The 12,620-nt window shown below is 42.6% G+C and overlaps 1 protein-coding gene across 2 annotated transcripts in view; it reads right to left on the reverse strand.

The window, feature by feature from the left end:
• NDRG3 (NDRG family member 3) overlaps positions 1–12,620 on the reverse strand; it is a 23,265-nt gene that overhangs the window by 8,608 nt on the left and 2,037 nt on the right. For both annotated transcript variants that reach the window (XM_018554099.1, XM_018554098.1), the window contains exons 2-11: positions 11,463–11,498; positions 9,556–9,661; positions 7,964–8,084; positions 6,736–6,798; positions 5,099–5,159; positions 3,662–3,748; positions 2,552–2,608; positions 2,246–2,349; positions 1,531–1,593; positions 10–61 (exon numbers count right to left, since the gene is read on the reverse strand). In XM_018554099.1, the coding sequence (XP_018409601.1) occupies positions 10–61; positions 1,531–1,593; positions 2,246–2,349; positions 2,552–2,608; positions 3,662–3,748; positions 5,099–5,159; positions 6,736–6,798; positions 7,964–8,084; positions 9,556–9,661; positions 11,463–11,498 (750 nt within the window). The remainder of the gene's footprint in view (positions 1–9; positions 62–1,530; positions 1,594–2,245; positions 2,350–2,551; positions 2,609–3,661; positions 3,749–5,098; positions 5,160–6,735; positions 6,799–7,963; positions 8,085–9,555; positions 9,662–11,462; positions 11,499–12,620) is intronic.

The raw sequence follows: 12,620 nt of genomic DNA on the forward strand, positions 1-12,620 counted from the left end.
GCCACTTACCGCAGCATCAACTGCAGGAGAATTATCACCAACCACCAGCAGAGAAGGGCACCTAGAAGATAACACTTTAAATTGTTATCACAAAACTGGGCATCCAGGGAATTGCAAATGGTCCTAAAAAAAAGGTACCAAGTGACTGCTGTCCCCTGATCTGACCGATCATATGGACAGCAACAGATGCAACCAGTTATTCTGGTAAAGGGAAAAGGTCAATGCATTTTAATGGAACGTTCATATCTAAATGATTTGTTAGTTGGATTATACCACTACCGAATATCTAAAGATTAACCCTGTTAATGTTTGAGATCAGTCACAAAAGTGTGAAAAGTTTGAAGACAGGAGAAGGGAACAATCTAGGACAACATAGCTAAACTGGAAAGTGAGCAGAATTGGAAAATTGTTCCAGATCAGCTATGTTGTCCTAGATTGTTCACTTCTCCTACCTTCTCCAAACTCTTCACTCTTTTGCAAATAACCCTGCAAGATTTTTTTTTAATTTAGCAAAGAAAAGTCTTCATACTACCACATTGTCAAGCTTTCAAACCTGCAATTTACAACAAAGCCTGTGTGTGTTGACTACTTTACAACACACAGGGACCATGGGGAACAAACGTAGCCACCCTCCAGAAGGAATGACAGTGTCAGCACCAATTCAGAGATGATTTGAGGATCTACAGCAGAGTGGTGCACAACATTTGACGGGACTGCATCCTATTGTGAAACATGGCCTCAGCAGTACTCTATGTGCATACGGTAATGTATCCATATTAGAAAACACAGCTATCATTGGGCTGGAGCGCAGTGCTGGCTGGGGAACCTGCGCTTCTTAGGCATTTATCATCATTTGTATTTAGTATGATTAGGTAGCTGGGCTTCTGAGATCTTCCATCTCTGCACTGGGTAAAAGGCAAGCAAGTGCAAGCTAAAGTGACAGGAGTTAACTCTTAAAAATGCATTCAAGTACCCGAATTAACAAAAATGTATCTTATTTGTGTATCACTCGGCTGTAGATCCTCAAATCCTCTCTGAATTGGTGCCGACACTGTCCTTCCTTCTGGAGGGTGGCTACTTTTGTTCTCCATGGTCCCAACCTGTGTTGTAAAGTAGTCACCACTCCAAGCTCACACAGGGACCATGGGGAATAAATGTAGCCACGCTCCAGTAGGACAGTTTCAGCGCCAATTCAGAGATGATTTGATGATCTACAGCCGAGTGATAACATAAATGTATCTTATTTGTGTAATAGTTGAGGTGCTTGAATGTATTTTTAAAGATATTTAAGTATCACTAACTTTCTACATAGTTGGTGCCTCTTAAAGATATAAAAATGTCTCTCATAGGAAAGCATTGGCAATCTTGAAAAGCTTCTAACCCATGACAGAGGCAGCAAATCATAGTAAATACACAAAAGGAAATAGTATATACAATAGTATAGACAAAAGGAATAGTATACACAAAAGGAAACCAGACATGCAAATTTGCAAAAAACAAGGTTGCAAAATTAAAAAAAATGATCCTTACCGGAGTGTTCCCACAGAATTATTGGCCGCAAGAAGCGGTCTTTCTATGTCCAGATCTTTGCGGCTATTTAAAAAGGAGGGGAAAAAAAAAAGAAGTTCTTTACATGACAATAAAGTAAAGATACAATGCTTTACATAACAAGGATGGTCCTCAGAAGCAAAATACAAAATGTGCTACTTGAAAAGCTCACACTTGCAGAAAAAGGTAAAGAACGATTAAAGCCAAATCCCTGCAACATCACCCCCACTGACCCCCTCTATTTTTTTTTCTGTATACATAATGTCTTCACAAATGTTCTGGACTGTCCAATGACATGCTGGGTTCCCTTCCCCTCTTTTCAGCTGCTGCACAACACTCGGGTCTAAAGAGAGGAGCCGATCTAATGTCAATGCTTCCTACAGCACTGTATAGTGAATGAAGGGCAATGTGGTGATGTTCCTGCAGGGGGTGTGTCCATGACAGCCTGGGTTTAAAGGAAATTAGCTTGATGCTGGGTGTCAATTCAATCCAGAAGCAGACTAGCTGTGGACTTGAAAGAAAAGATATATGCCTTTCAAAAAGCGACTCGCTCTGGACTCTGTACGTGTTCAGGGACAATGCTAGAGAGCAAGCAAATCCTGCAGCCAGGAGATGCATTTTTATTTATTTAAAAAAATAGCTGGGATATTGAAAAATACTGCAATTGGGCTTTAAAAATTTAATTCGGCATAATTACCTATTATAGGAATTTACGAAAAGGCAAAGGTTTTCTTGGTTGATGTCTTGAGCAATATGTAATCTGTAGGTCTGAATCAGATCCAGATTTGACTGAAGTTCATCCTGTAAGAAACAGAAAGGAAGTTACAAAAAAAAAAAAAAAACACAAAAACTTTATTATTTTTAATAAAGACAAAACGATAAATAAAGTCAGTTATTATGGTTAAGTCAAAGTGCAAAAGAATTGCGAATTGTAATATTTTACAATTTAGTTGTTGGGGGTCACTGTAGCTACGCTAAATGTACCAGTATAAATATCACTTACATAGCCGAAAAGGTGAGCCAAAACAGTGTCCACGATATTGGATGTCCATCCAGAAACCTGTAACAGAGGGATGCACGATTGTCTGCACTGGTAAGCCATTTCACAGTTTACATATATATTTGTTTAGAATGTGGAAAATGGCAAAACTAACGACACCCAGCTCGTAAAATTAGAACATGTACCGTATTTGCCGGCGTATAAGACGACCCCCTACTTTTTGCGTTAAAATATAGGTTTTGGGCTATACTCTTCTTATAAGACGAGTATAGCCCAAAATAATGTTTAAATGCACCCACTAACATCCATGGCGGTATTCCCGAGTGTGGCTCGGGGTTCATTTTCAGTACCATTAACGGTAACCCCGAGCCACACTCGGGATTACAGTCTCTTACCTTGTCCACGATCCCCGCTGTGTCCTCAGTCTTCCGCTGAGTCAATCACAGCAGGCTTTGTATTAATGAATACAGGCTTTGTATTCATTAATACAAAGCCTGCGGTGATTGGCTCAGCGCGGTATACTGTATGTAGCCATATCCTTCCGTATGTACGTGGCGTATAAGACGACCCCCGATTTTCGGGGGATGTTTTAAGGTCTCAAAACCAGTCTTATAGGCCGGCAAATACGGTAGATTAACCACTTGCTGACCGGGGTGTTACACCCCCCTTCCTATCCAGGCCATTTTTCAGTATTCAGCGCAGCAGTACTTTGACATTTATTCCGTCATGCAACGTTGTACAGAAATTAATTTTATACCATTTTTTGGGGACACATAGAACTTTCTTTTGGAGGTATTTAATCACTGGGGTTTTTACTATACAATGAAAAAAAAAATGTAAATTTTTTTTCCAAAACACACCTGTTTTGTTAAAAAAATTTTTTATTTTTACCCATATTTTTGGTAAAATATAAAAGACGAGGATCGCTTATATGTAAACAGGCACCGCTGGCTGTTTTTAAATTATGACAGTTTCTGGCCTGCGTGGGTGGGCGGGGATAACACCCACACATCTCCCGGCAAATTACAATGGCAAGACGGGAGGCGGTAACATTTACGGCCGAAGAATTTGTAATTCTGTTCAGCCTTTGACACACACGACAAAATTCTATACCTTAGAAGCTGCCCAGTCAATCCATCCCTTGGCAGAGGGGTCGATGTTGAGGAGCACAAGGCCCTCCACCAGTTCAGGGTGGTCAAGCTGCATTGGGGAAAAGAGAGGTTTTGTGAAATATTAGGTAAAAATAATTTAAAGACCCGTCAACTGTCTGAAGTCCACGATAGAATTATATTATGCACTAGAACTCAACCCCTGCTCTTTGTGGACTAGTATGGACAGGCCATCATTTGGTCATAGTAGTCCACAAAGCAGGGCTTTGGTTTAAGTTTCGTGAAATTTCCGAGCAAAGGGAAAAAAAAAAAAAGCAGAACAGCTGCAAAGAACACAGGAACGGGCACGTCAAAAATAATCTGAAATTTAAATCTAGGTTCACCCCAAGATTCTGTACAAGTGATACAGCCTTAGTAAAACTTGCCTTTGGGGAAATTAGGTGACCATACACAGATACAGCTGCAAGATGGCCCACTGGTAGACTGCCAAACCTAAAGTAAATTAAATAAAATGGAAGGTCCCCTCATGGACCCATGTGGAGCACTGGATTATTAATTCATTTGAAAACCCCTTGAGGTCTATGAACACCTACCATTTGTTTTTACCTACAAAAAAGCCTAGTCTATGGAGACCTATTCTTTGACATTCCCTTAGGGTTCGTTTCCCAGTGCACAATCAGGATCTTGCAGTGTGGTCACAAACATGAACACGGGAAGGGTGAATGGAGAAGAGCATCGCAGTAAGTCGTTGCTGGCTTTGCTTATGCAATCAATGTCCTCTACCCCAAACAGAAGCCAAAGTTAGTCAGTGACCCCAGAAGTATTAACGCCACAGACAGCCAAACTAGCAATTTTAGGGGTGTCTGCGACGGCAGCCTTCAAATGTCCCATGACAATTTGACTGTAGAGCCAAACTCCAGCTGTATAGACCAGGGAAACTCCAGCTTTTTTTGTATAGACCAGGGAAGCAGAATAGCCTCCATTTTATGGGCATTTCTGTACCTATTGGGGGAAGCAAGCTCAAATCTCCCCATCAGGAGAGGAAGTGGTGGGAAAAGTAGTCAATGGAGACACAAAAATCTTTGGTAGTTCGAATGGGCTAAAATTTGACAAATTTTCATTGCCATCTCCACCTTCCATCCATCCCGTTTTTGGGATTCTTTTGTAATGCAGGCTGTCTTATGCATATGCAGTACTGTTGTCACCCTAAAAACAAGCTACCACTGGGGTTTTATGATGTGGAAAAAAAACAAAAAAACAAAACACCCACCAACACCACAGGTTGGAGTTTAAAAAAATTAATATATTTTAAACTGGTCATTTTAGAGTGCAGGTGTGGATTTCAGATGGGCATGGCATATTTTCCAACATGGAAACAGAAGTCGATCTTTTTTCTATGGGATTCTCTTTTTGGGAAAAACACTTTTCTGAAGATACTTACTGCAAATTTGGACAACACATAGGCACCGGCTCCAACCCCAATTCCTATGACAGACTTTAGGCTGAAACACAAAAGGAAAATGCATGTTCGAATCTCTGGTCCAGGTTAGAAGCAGGAAAACTAAACCCAATAACGAGGTTCTGCTGTATTTAGAGAGTTTCCAAACCTAGAAAACAAACATTTGGGGTACAAAAAACTAAAAGCAAATGACAATGTGCACATGCAGTTGCCCTCAGCAACCAATCAGAATTAACCTTTCACAAATCTGACTCCAGTAAACTACAACATAATTGGTTTAGATAACTTCTACCCCACTCCTAATAACCATATTCATCTAGAACTTTGTAAACCTACTTATTGAAGATGCCCATAGGATGGACTTCCTCAATGCATGGACACCATTTCAATCAGCCCTGTGAATATGCACTTCCTGGTGTCACCACTCACAGAGCTTGGCTACTGAACTACAACAACTTGTCTGAACAATGTAACGTTGCTTGCTGGAAGCAATGCATGATGGGATATGTAGTCTTGAGAAATGGAGAATGCATCATATCAAGCAGCAAGGAAAGAAGGTACATTTCCTTGAAGTTGATGAAAGTGATGGGCAAACAGAAGGCAGCACTCAATACATAAAAGGGATTTTTTCCAGTAAGCTTTGATTGCATTATCAGAAACAACTCTACTATGTATTCCTATTACAATGCTGATGTTATAACAGGAGAGGATATGCTGGGACTTTACAACTCCTTTAAAAAAGGCACACTGGCCTGAACAGTACATATAATAAGGGTGCCCCATATGGCAATTGCCCAAAAATTGCTTCAGAGTGGAAAGAATGCTGCCCAAGGAAAGGCCAGTAGACGTGGGTATTGGCGAGACATTTGAGATGTGGTTGCTATGTCATTTCATAGACTTCTATGGAGAATTTAAGAGATCAGCACAAAGTTCTGACTGGCTAAGGCCAAACTCCAGGAAAACAGCTGAATACAAAAAGATGAAAAACAAAGTCAGAATCTTGCAATGCCTCATGGGATTTCTAGTTTCACCACAGCTGGAGGGCCAGAGTTTGGCTACCCCCTGGCTTAAAGTAATACAATGGTCCCCTCTCCACCCTCAGCCTGCTGATTTGAACGTGAAGGAAGAGTAGGGCACTGTTGGTGTCATCCCCTTGGCTCACTCATTGGGTGGCTTCAATTTTAAAAAGGCCATGTAATCAGGCGGTAGGGTGTGCAGCGCAAAATGAAGACTACTTTACCACATTATGTAATCTGGCAACATACTTCACACAAAGCATGAAAAGTGCACCATGTGTGCCAAGCCTTTTCACCCTGGTTCAGCCAGGTCTGCTCCAATCTTGGCAAAACCGAGCTAATTATGAATGTGTGTCAGTCATTTGAACAATCTGTATATAACACAATAGAACATTGGTGAAAATCAAGAGCCTTCTGAAACCGTTACAGTCAGTGCAGACTTGTCACCAATGCTGGCCGTCAACACACACAAACTTCAATTATAATGACTGAATGAATGCAGCCCAACACTACCTGCTATATAGAAGTGTACAGGAAGTGCTTGAAACTGCTAGAAAATGGTCATGTACATGGCTGGCACAATTCTCACTTTGTACGTCTTACCTTAGGTGTGTGAGGACAGCAGTTATCATCTCGGCCAGCTCATCCATGGTCGGATACTGGTAGCTGGAATAAACATGAAACTATAAGAGCAAGTTTAACAACTACGTGCATCAATATTAAATAGTGACTTGCCGGACGAGGCATCCTCCAGCCTGCCGAAGCTCCGGCCCAGTCCTGCCGAAGCCCCGCCCCCCAGCTCGGTATCCAAGCTTTGTGGGGAGGAGGAAGGGAGCAGACAGGGAGGAGCCTCCCTGTTCCTCACTTGCGCATCACTGGTGAAGCATCAAGATCGATGTCCTCACTGGGTTTTTTTTTTCTTTTTTTGGACAGCTTGGACCAATGGCGCTTTGCCATTGGTCCAAGCTATCCACAGCTTACGCCTCTAACACAGAGCAGAGGCTGTGACAGCTCTTGCCTCACCAAGTTAAATTACACAAGCAGTGGAGAAGCCCGCTGCTGTGTAACCCAACTACCTGTCAAAACCCGGATGCAGCGCTGCCTGTAATTAACAGGCAGAGCTCCGTCTGACAGGCTACACAGCGGGGAGGCTTTCCCTGCTGTGTAAACTAACAAGCAGCTCTGAAATGGAGAAAAAGCCATCAGCTTCAGACTGCCTCCCCTAACCACACGTTCCTTGCTATGTACCTAAATGGAGGGGGGGGTAAAAATTGCCTGTCCACTACGATGGGGGGTGGGGGGGCTAAAAGAGAAAGGCGTCTCCAGGTAACCAATAACATGAAAACCTTACACCTAGAGAAACTGACACTTATTGAGATGTACAAATGTGAACAGGATACATGTAAATCTTTTAAAATATGCAACTTAGAGGCATGACATTGCTAGCAGGATTTTAGAATACCCCTACAAGAACTTCTACCGTTTAAAGGGAAGCTACTAAAATCTAGCTAAAAAATAAATAAAAAAAAAAACCAAACAAAGCACACCTCCAATTTCCCTTTATAAGGAACCCAGTCTGAAAAGGTTAGGTGCACCACCACAGTGATAATCCTGCGGCTTCAATAACTTCATCCACTGACCTGGAACAAATCTGCTGCCAGGATTTCTGACCTCACCGTTTGCCTGATCTAGGTCAGCAATTTTACTGACCCAAGTCAGAGAGTCCGTAATCCAGGCCAGCAGCCCCCAGATTTCTTCTTATAGGAGCACTAATCCCTACGGACATTCTGACTGCACAGCCGGAGAATTCAGAGAAAGTCGTCATACACACCCAGATGGAAATGAAGGCGCTCCCATCTGCTGTCCAGGGGCATCCACATGGCAGACGGCAAAATGCTGAGTGATTTCGTGCATGTCTTCATAGTTAAAAAACGTGTTGAAGCAAGATTTGTCTAGGATAGAAAGACAAAAATAGGACTTTGTTATATTCTACAGTAAAAAGGTCACCAAAAGCACACCTGTGTCTCTGCACCAACCAAATGACTGATCATTGTGATCGGCAGCATGAAGATAACAAATATAAAAATCGGAAGATAATTTCTCAACTGGCCGTGATCATTGGCTAGGTGGCCAGTGTTCATGAATCACATCTTTGCCGTTACTTCTGCTGTCCCGGTTATTATACAGTGAGGAAATTTGATCCCCTGCAGACTTTGTAAGTTTGCCCACTTACAAAGAAATGAAAGGTCTAGAATTTTTTTTATCATAGGTGTATTTTAAATGATAAAGTCCGAAAAAAAACACATGATACAAATGTTATAATTGAATTGCAGTTGAGTAAAGTATTTGATCCCCTACCAACAATAATTCTGGCTCCTCCCACGGACTGGCCATGTGGTACACAGTTTAGTCCTGTAACTTTAAGGTGCTCCTAACGACAACTCGTTATGTATATAAAAAAGACACCTGTCCACAGAATCCCTTTCTTCCATTCAAACCTCACCACCATGGGCAAGACCAAAGAGCTGTCAGAGCAGGTTCACACCATTTCCCAGACCAGATCTGGCCTAGAAAATGGTGTGAACCTGCCGCATTTTTCTGGTCTGGATTGGACTGCGCTGCTGTGAACAGAGGCCAGAAATAGCATTGGGATACATTAAGATGCATTTTGGGTCCGGAAACAATCTGGTCTGGTGATGATCTGGATGTGGTGCGAATGGTCCCTTAAAAAGGACGTTAGGGACAAGATTGTAGACCTGCACAAGGCTGGAATGGGCTACAAGACTATCAGCAAGAAGCTTTGTGAGAAGGACACAACTGTTGGAGGATTATTAGAGGACTGCAGGCTGCCAGCCCTCTAATGTAAAACCGCACATTTTTCTAAGCTGGAAACACCTTTAGGAGTCTAGTTGTGATCTTGAAGGAATCACTTCACAATACAAGCAGCTCGAGTGCTCCGGCATGACTGCTTTTTGCCCCTTTCAACTGGCCTTCTGTTAACTGTAAAAGAAATCTACATGTTGGAGGTGTTTCATGGGCATCCTGATATGCGGCCACTGTTAGTCTGTCCTACCGGCCACCAATCATTACTATGAGTAGGAGCAGTCAGTGCTGCCCCCAGAGGTGGGAAGGGGGTTAAGAATATATGTCATCATCTTAACATGCAGTCTCAGCACAGGTGCACTTTAAGACCTTAAAGGAGCATCGTCACCCAAGAGCCATTTTGCTATTTAGGGAAAGGTTTTTTTTTTTACATGACGCCTCCTAACCAAGATACCTCTGCACTGTTTTGATTACCAATTTAAGCCCTGCTGCCTGCTTAGTGATACTGTGTAATGACTGAACTTTATAGTTCCTATTCATGTCTAAATTTTATATAGCCCTTTACCAAACCCTTAAAAACCAAGAAAATTAGCATCTTACGGTTCAGGCCAATGTCATGGTACGTCAGGATCACTGGTCTATTTCCTTTTTGGACACCACGCATAGTGACATGCAACATGCCATGAGCAGTCTCAATATCATGTTCCTAGGGGGGAAAAAAATAAAAATAAAGTTGTAAATGTAATAAAAACAGACATCAAGCAAGCAAAAGAGGGTACCGCTTAACATTTATCTGACCAATACAAAGATCTATTTCCTGATAAATTGGGCAATTCTACAACATGTAAAATACAAGCCTAATTAGTGCCCTCTACACCCCTGAAGACCAAGCTGTTGCCAATGGGTGCTTACTGTGTGGCCCCAACCGTCAGTACAGATAGTGGGACCAGCAACATGTAAAAGGCAGTAATCTCTAGCAGTCTCATGCAACTCTTAGCTATATCCCTCAGCATGCCCTCAGTCACCAGCCACTCCTGTGGCACGGTCTCTAGTCTCTGGCTATCTCCTTTAGCATTGTCTAGTCTTTGGCCATCTCCTGTGGTATGCCCCTAGTCTCCTGTAGTGTATCCAGTAGTAGGGAAGCAGCAGGCTGTCTCACTGGCTGTCTATCAAGCAGCAGGCTCATGGATGACCAGCCTCATTACAGAATGGCAAAATGTCCCATCAACATACACCACACAATTAAGCTCTACCTGCTTTACGCAGAGCCAAATTAAGGAATGCGGTTTTCTTAGAACCATCAAGAACATTTATTCACAGCTTACCCTTTGCCCTCTGCTAGAAAACAAAAAAAATTTACACATGCTTTAATGTTTAATCTCCACCCATAAACATTTAAATTTCCAGGTCTAACAAGGCATTTATGTGATATTGTTTGTGTAATGTTGCAGTAAGGCACAAACACCCAATATTAGTACAAGTTAAAAAGAAAACGGAAGAATAAATTGCAAATAGCCATTTCCATATAGTTTGTCCAGACCCTGCCACACAGAAGGCTGGTGGACTTCCGTTCAATAAAACCCGCCATATTGAGGAGGACTTACCGAAGGCTTCAATGACAGATACAAGTGATCAATATCCAAGTAAGCCATTGGAAACCAAGTACGTTACTTCTCCTGCTCGGCAGCACAGACACGTCAACAAAACATTTGTAGTACTGAAGTGGTGGGGGATTAGTTTCGAACTAATTGGATTTCAGCTTGTAATAAGGATGACGGGTCACAGGAAACTTGCCAGCGACACACGTACACACATTTCATAACCACCCCTCTAAATACTACGATGTAAACAAGTAATTAAATGCATGTAAAATGGACGTTCTGGTATTCCTTCCTCATTCATTATTGCTTTTAGAGTGCAAGTAAACTCAACATAGAAGTTTCAGTATGTTTGCCATCATGGCCCCCTGTATACAATTTTCTTAAGGTGGAAGAGGAGTCTCATTTAATTAAAAAAAAAAAAAAAAACCTAGCTCAGTTCTGGCAAGATTCTGCACCAAGATGAAAGTAACTGTGCACGTGTGCATCATCCTGGCCAATCAAGAGAGACTAAAAGGCAACACAGAAGACCAGGAGAAGATGGAAGCACCGCCGACTGAGGAGAGCACTGGCATCGCAGAGCTGAAGTGAGCCTGAAGGGGATCACATGCAAGGTAAGTCTGTCAATGTGCTAATATGCCGTGTACCTCCTGGGGGGCCCATGTTTTCACTTGGTTTTTAAATAGGATCAACTGGACAAGTTAACTAAGCTTCTGAACGCTTGGGGCAGATCCAGCTGCTCTTATTTCTACCCTCACCTATTGTATTTGGAAAGCGGAAGAGCATAGGAGAGGGAAAATGGTAGACAGATACCCAATTAATGGCCAGAAATCTATGGAAACTAGGCAAATTACATAAGCACATATACCATACTACTCAATATAAGTAGAACCGAAGATCCAGTCTCACCTGTCCGTCAAAGTCCTCAAAGTTCCGACCGGCATTCTGGCAGAGAAAGCAGAACATAATATAAGAAGAAGAAAGCCAACAAAAAAAACCCCTTCCAGAAGGTGTGCAACCTGCCTGGCTGTGCAGTGTGGTAGATGTGAAGCATTCACACGACTGGCTGAACAAAATGAAATCTTCAGCAGGAAAAAGGGTAAAACACATGTAGTAGGTTGTCCTGCCATTAACAGAGTGAGGTACAGTAGAAGAGGAACATGAAAAACAGCCCTTTTAAAGCAAACCTTTGCTTTGCCCAGTCAGGTTCGCTTTATTTGCCCACATTGTCAGCAGCATATACTTACCTTTCCTTTATTACCCCACTGCTTCAATCAGCTCTGGGAACCGAAGGAAATACCCAGTGCCTTTGGGAAAGAAAAGTTTGCCACTCACTTCATGTGACCCGAAGGTGAAACTGCAGCTTTGACCTGCATTAGCCAAGCAGAGGACAACCACACCTTTGGTACAAGTTGCCTCCTAATGAATCCATGCCACTTACTCTTGTGCAACCATCAACATTAATCCAGCAATCTTCATTGCGTGGCCCCGTTGGGAGCTTTACAAAACATCCTTGCCGGGTCCTCTTCGGCTTAAGCCTGCATGCTGTAGCCCCATCTATTCCTATAGTGAGCTGTATTCGTGGATGCCTCCAGAGGTCCTGCACAGTACAGCTTTGTCCACAGCGCACATTTACAAGCGGAGGAGGACCCTGCAAAGGATATTTTGTATTTTGTAAAGCAAGGCTGTAAGGTGAAGAATGCTGATCAAGGATAAAAAGGAGAGTATCGGACCAGGTGAACTCAACTCACTGAGGGGGAGGGGTAGACAGGGATCCCAACCTGAAGAAAGCAGTTTCAGGGGAGGTGCCCTTGCTATTGCAAAGTGAAATAGCCAATAGGAATCTAGCTATGCATTCCTATGCTGGGTTTTCTTTTTTTCTGACTGATGGTGGCCCCGATGTCAGAGGGAAAAAAAAAAAAGCAGGGAAAGGTTTACTCTGCTCGATTGAGCAGGGTAAACCTTTCCGGGAGAAAGGTTCTCTCTCGGGCGGCCGGGAGCCGCCATCTAATAGCGGGAGAATCTCGGAGCGTCCAGGAGAGTTGGGATGTCTGGGTAGACAGGGCT

This window comes from Nanorana parkeri, unplaced genomic scaffold (assembly GCF_000935625.1).
Source record: "Nanorana parkeri isolate BGI_ZX_2015 unplaced genomic scaffold, ASM93562v1 scaffold141, whole genome shotgun sequence".
In the NCBI taxonomy this organism is placed as follows: domain Eukaryota; kingdom Metazoa; phylum Chordata; class Amphibia; order Anura; family Dicroglossidae; genus Nanorana; species Nanorana parkeri.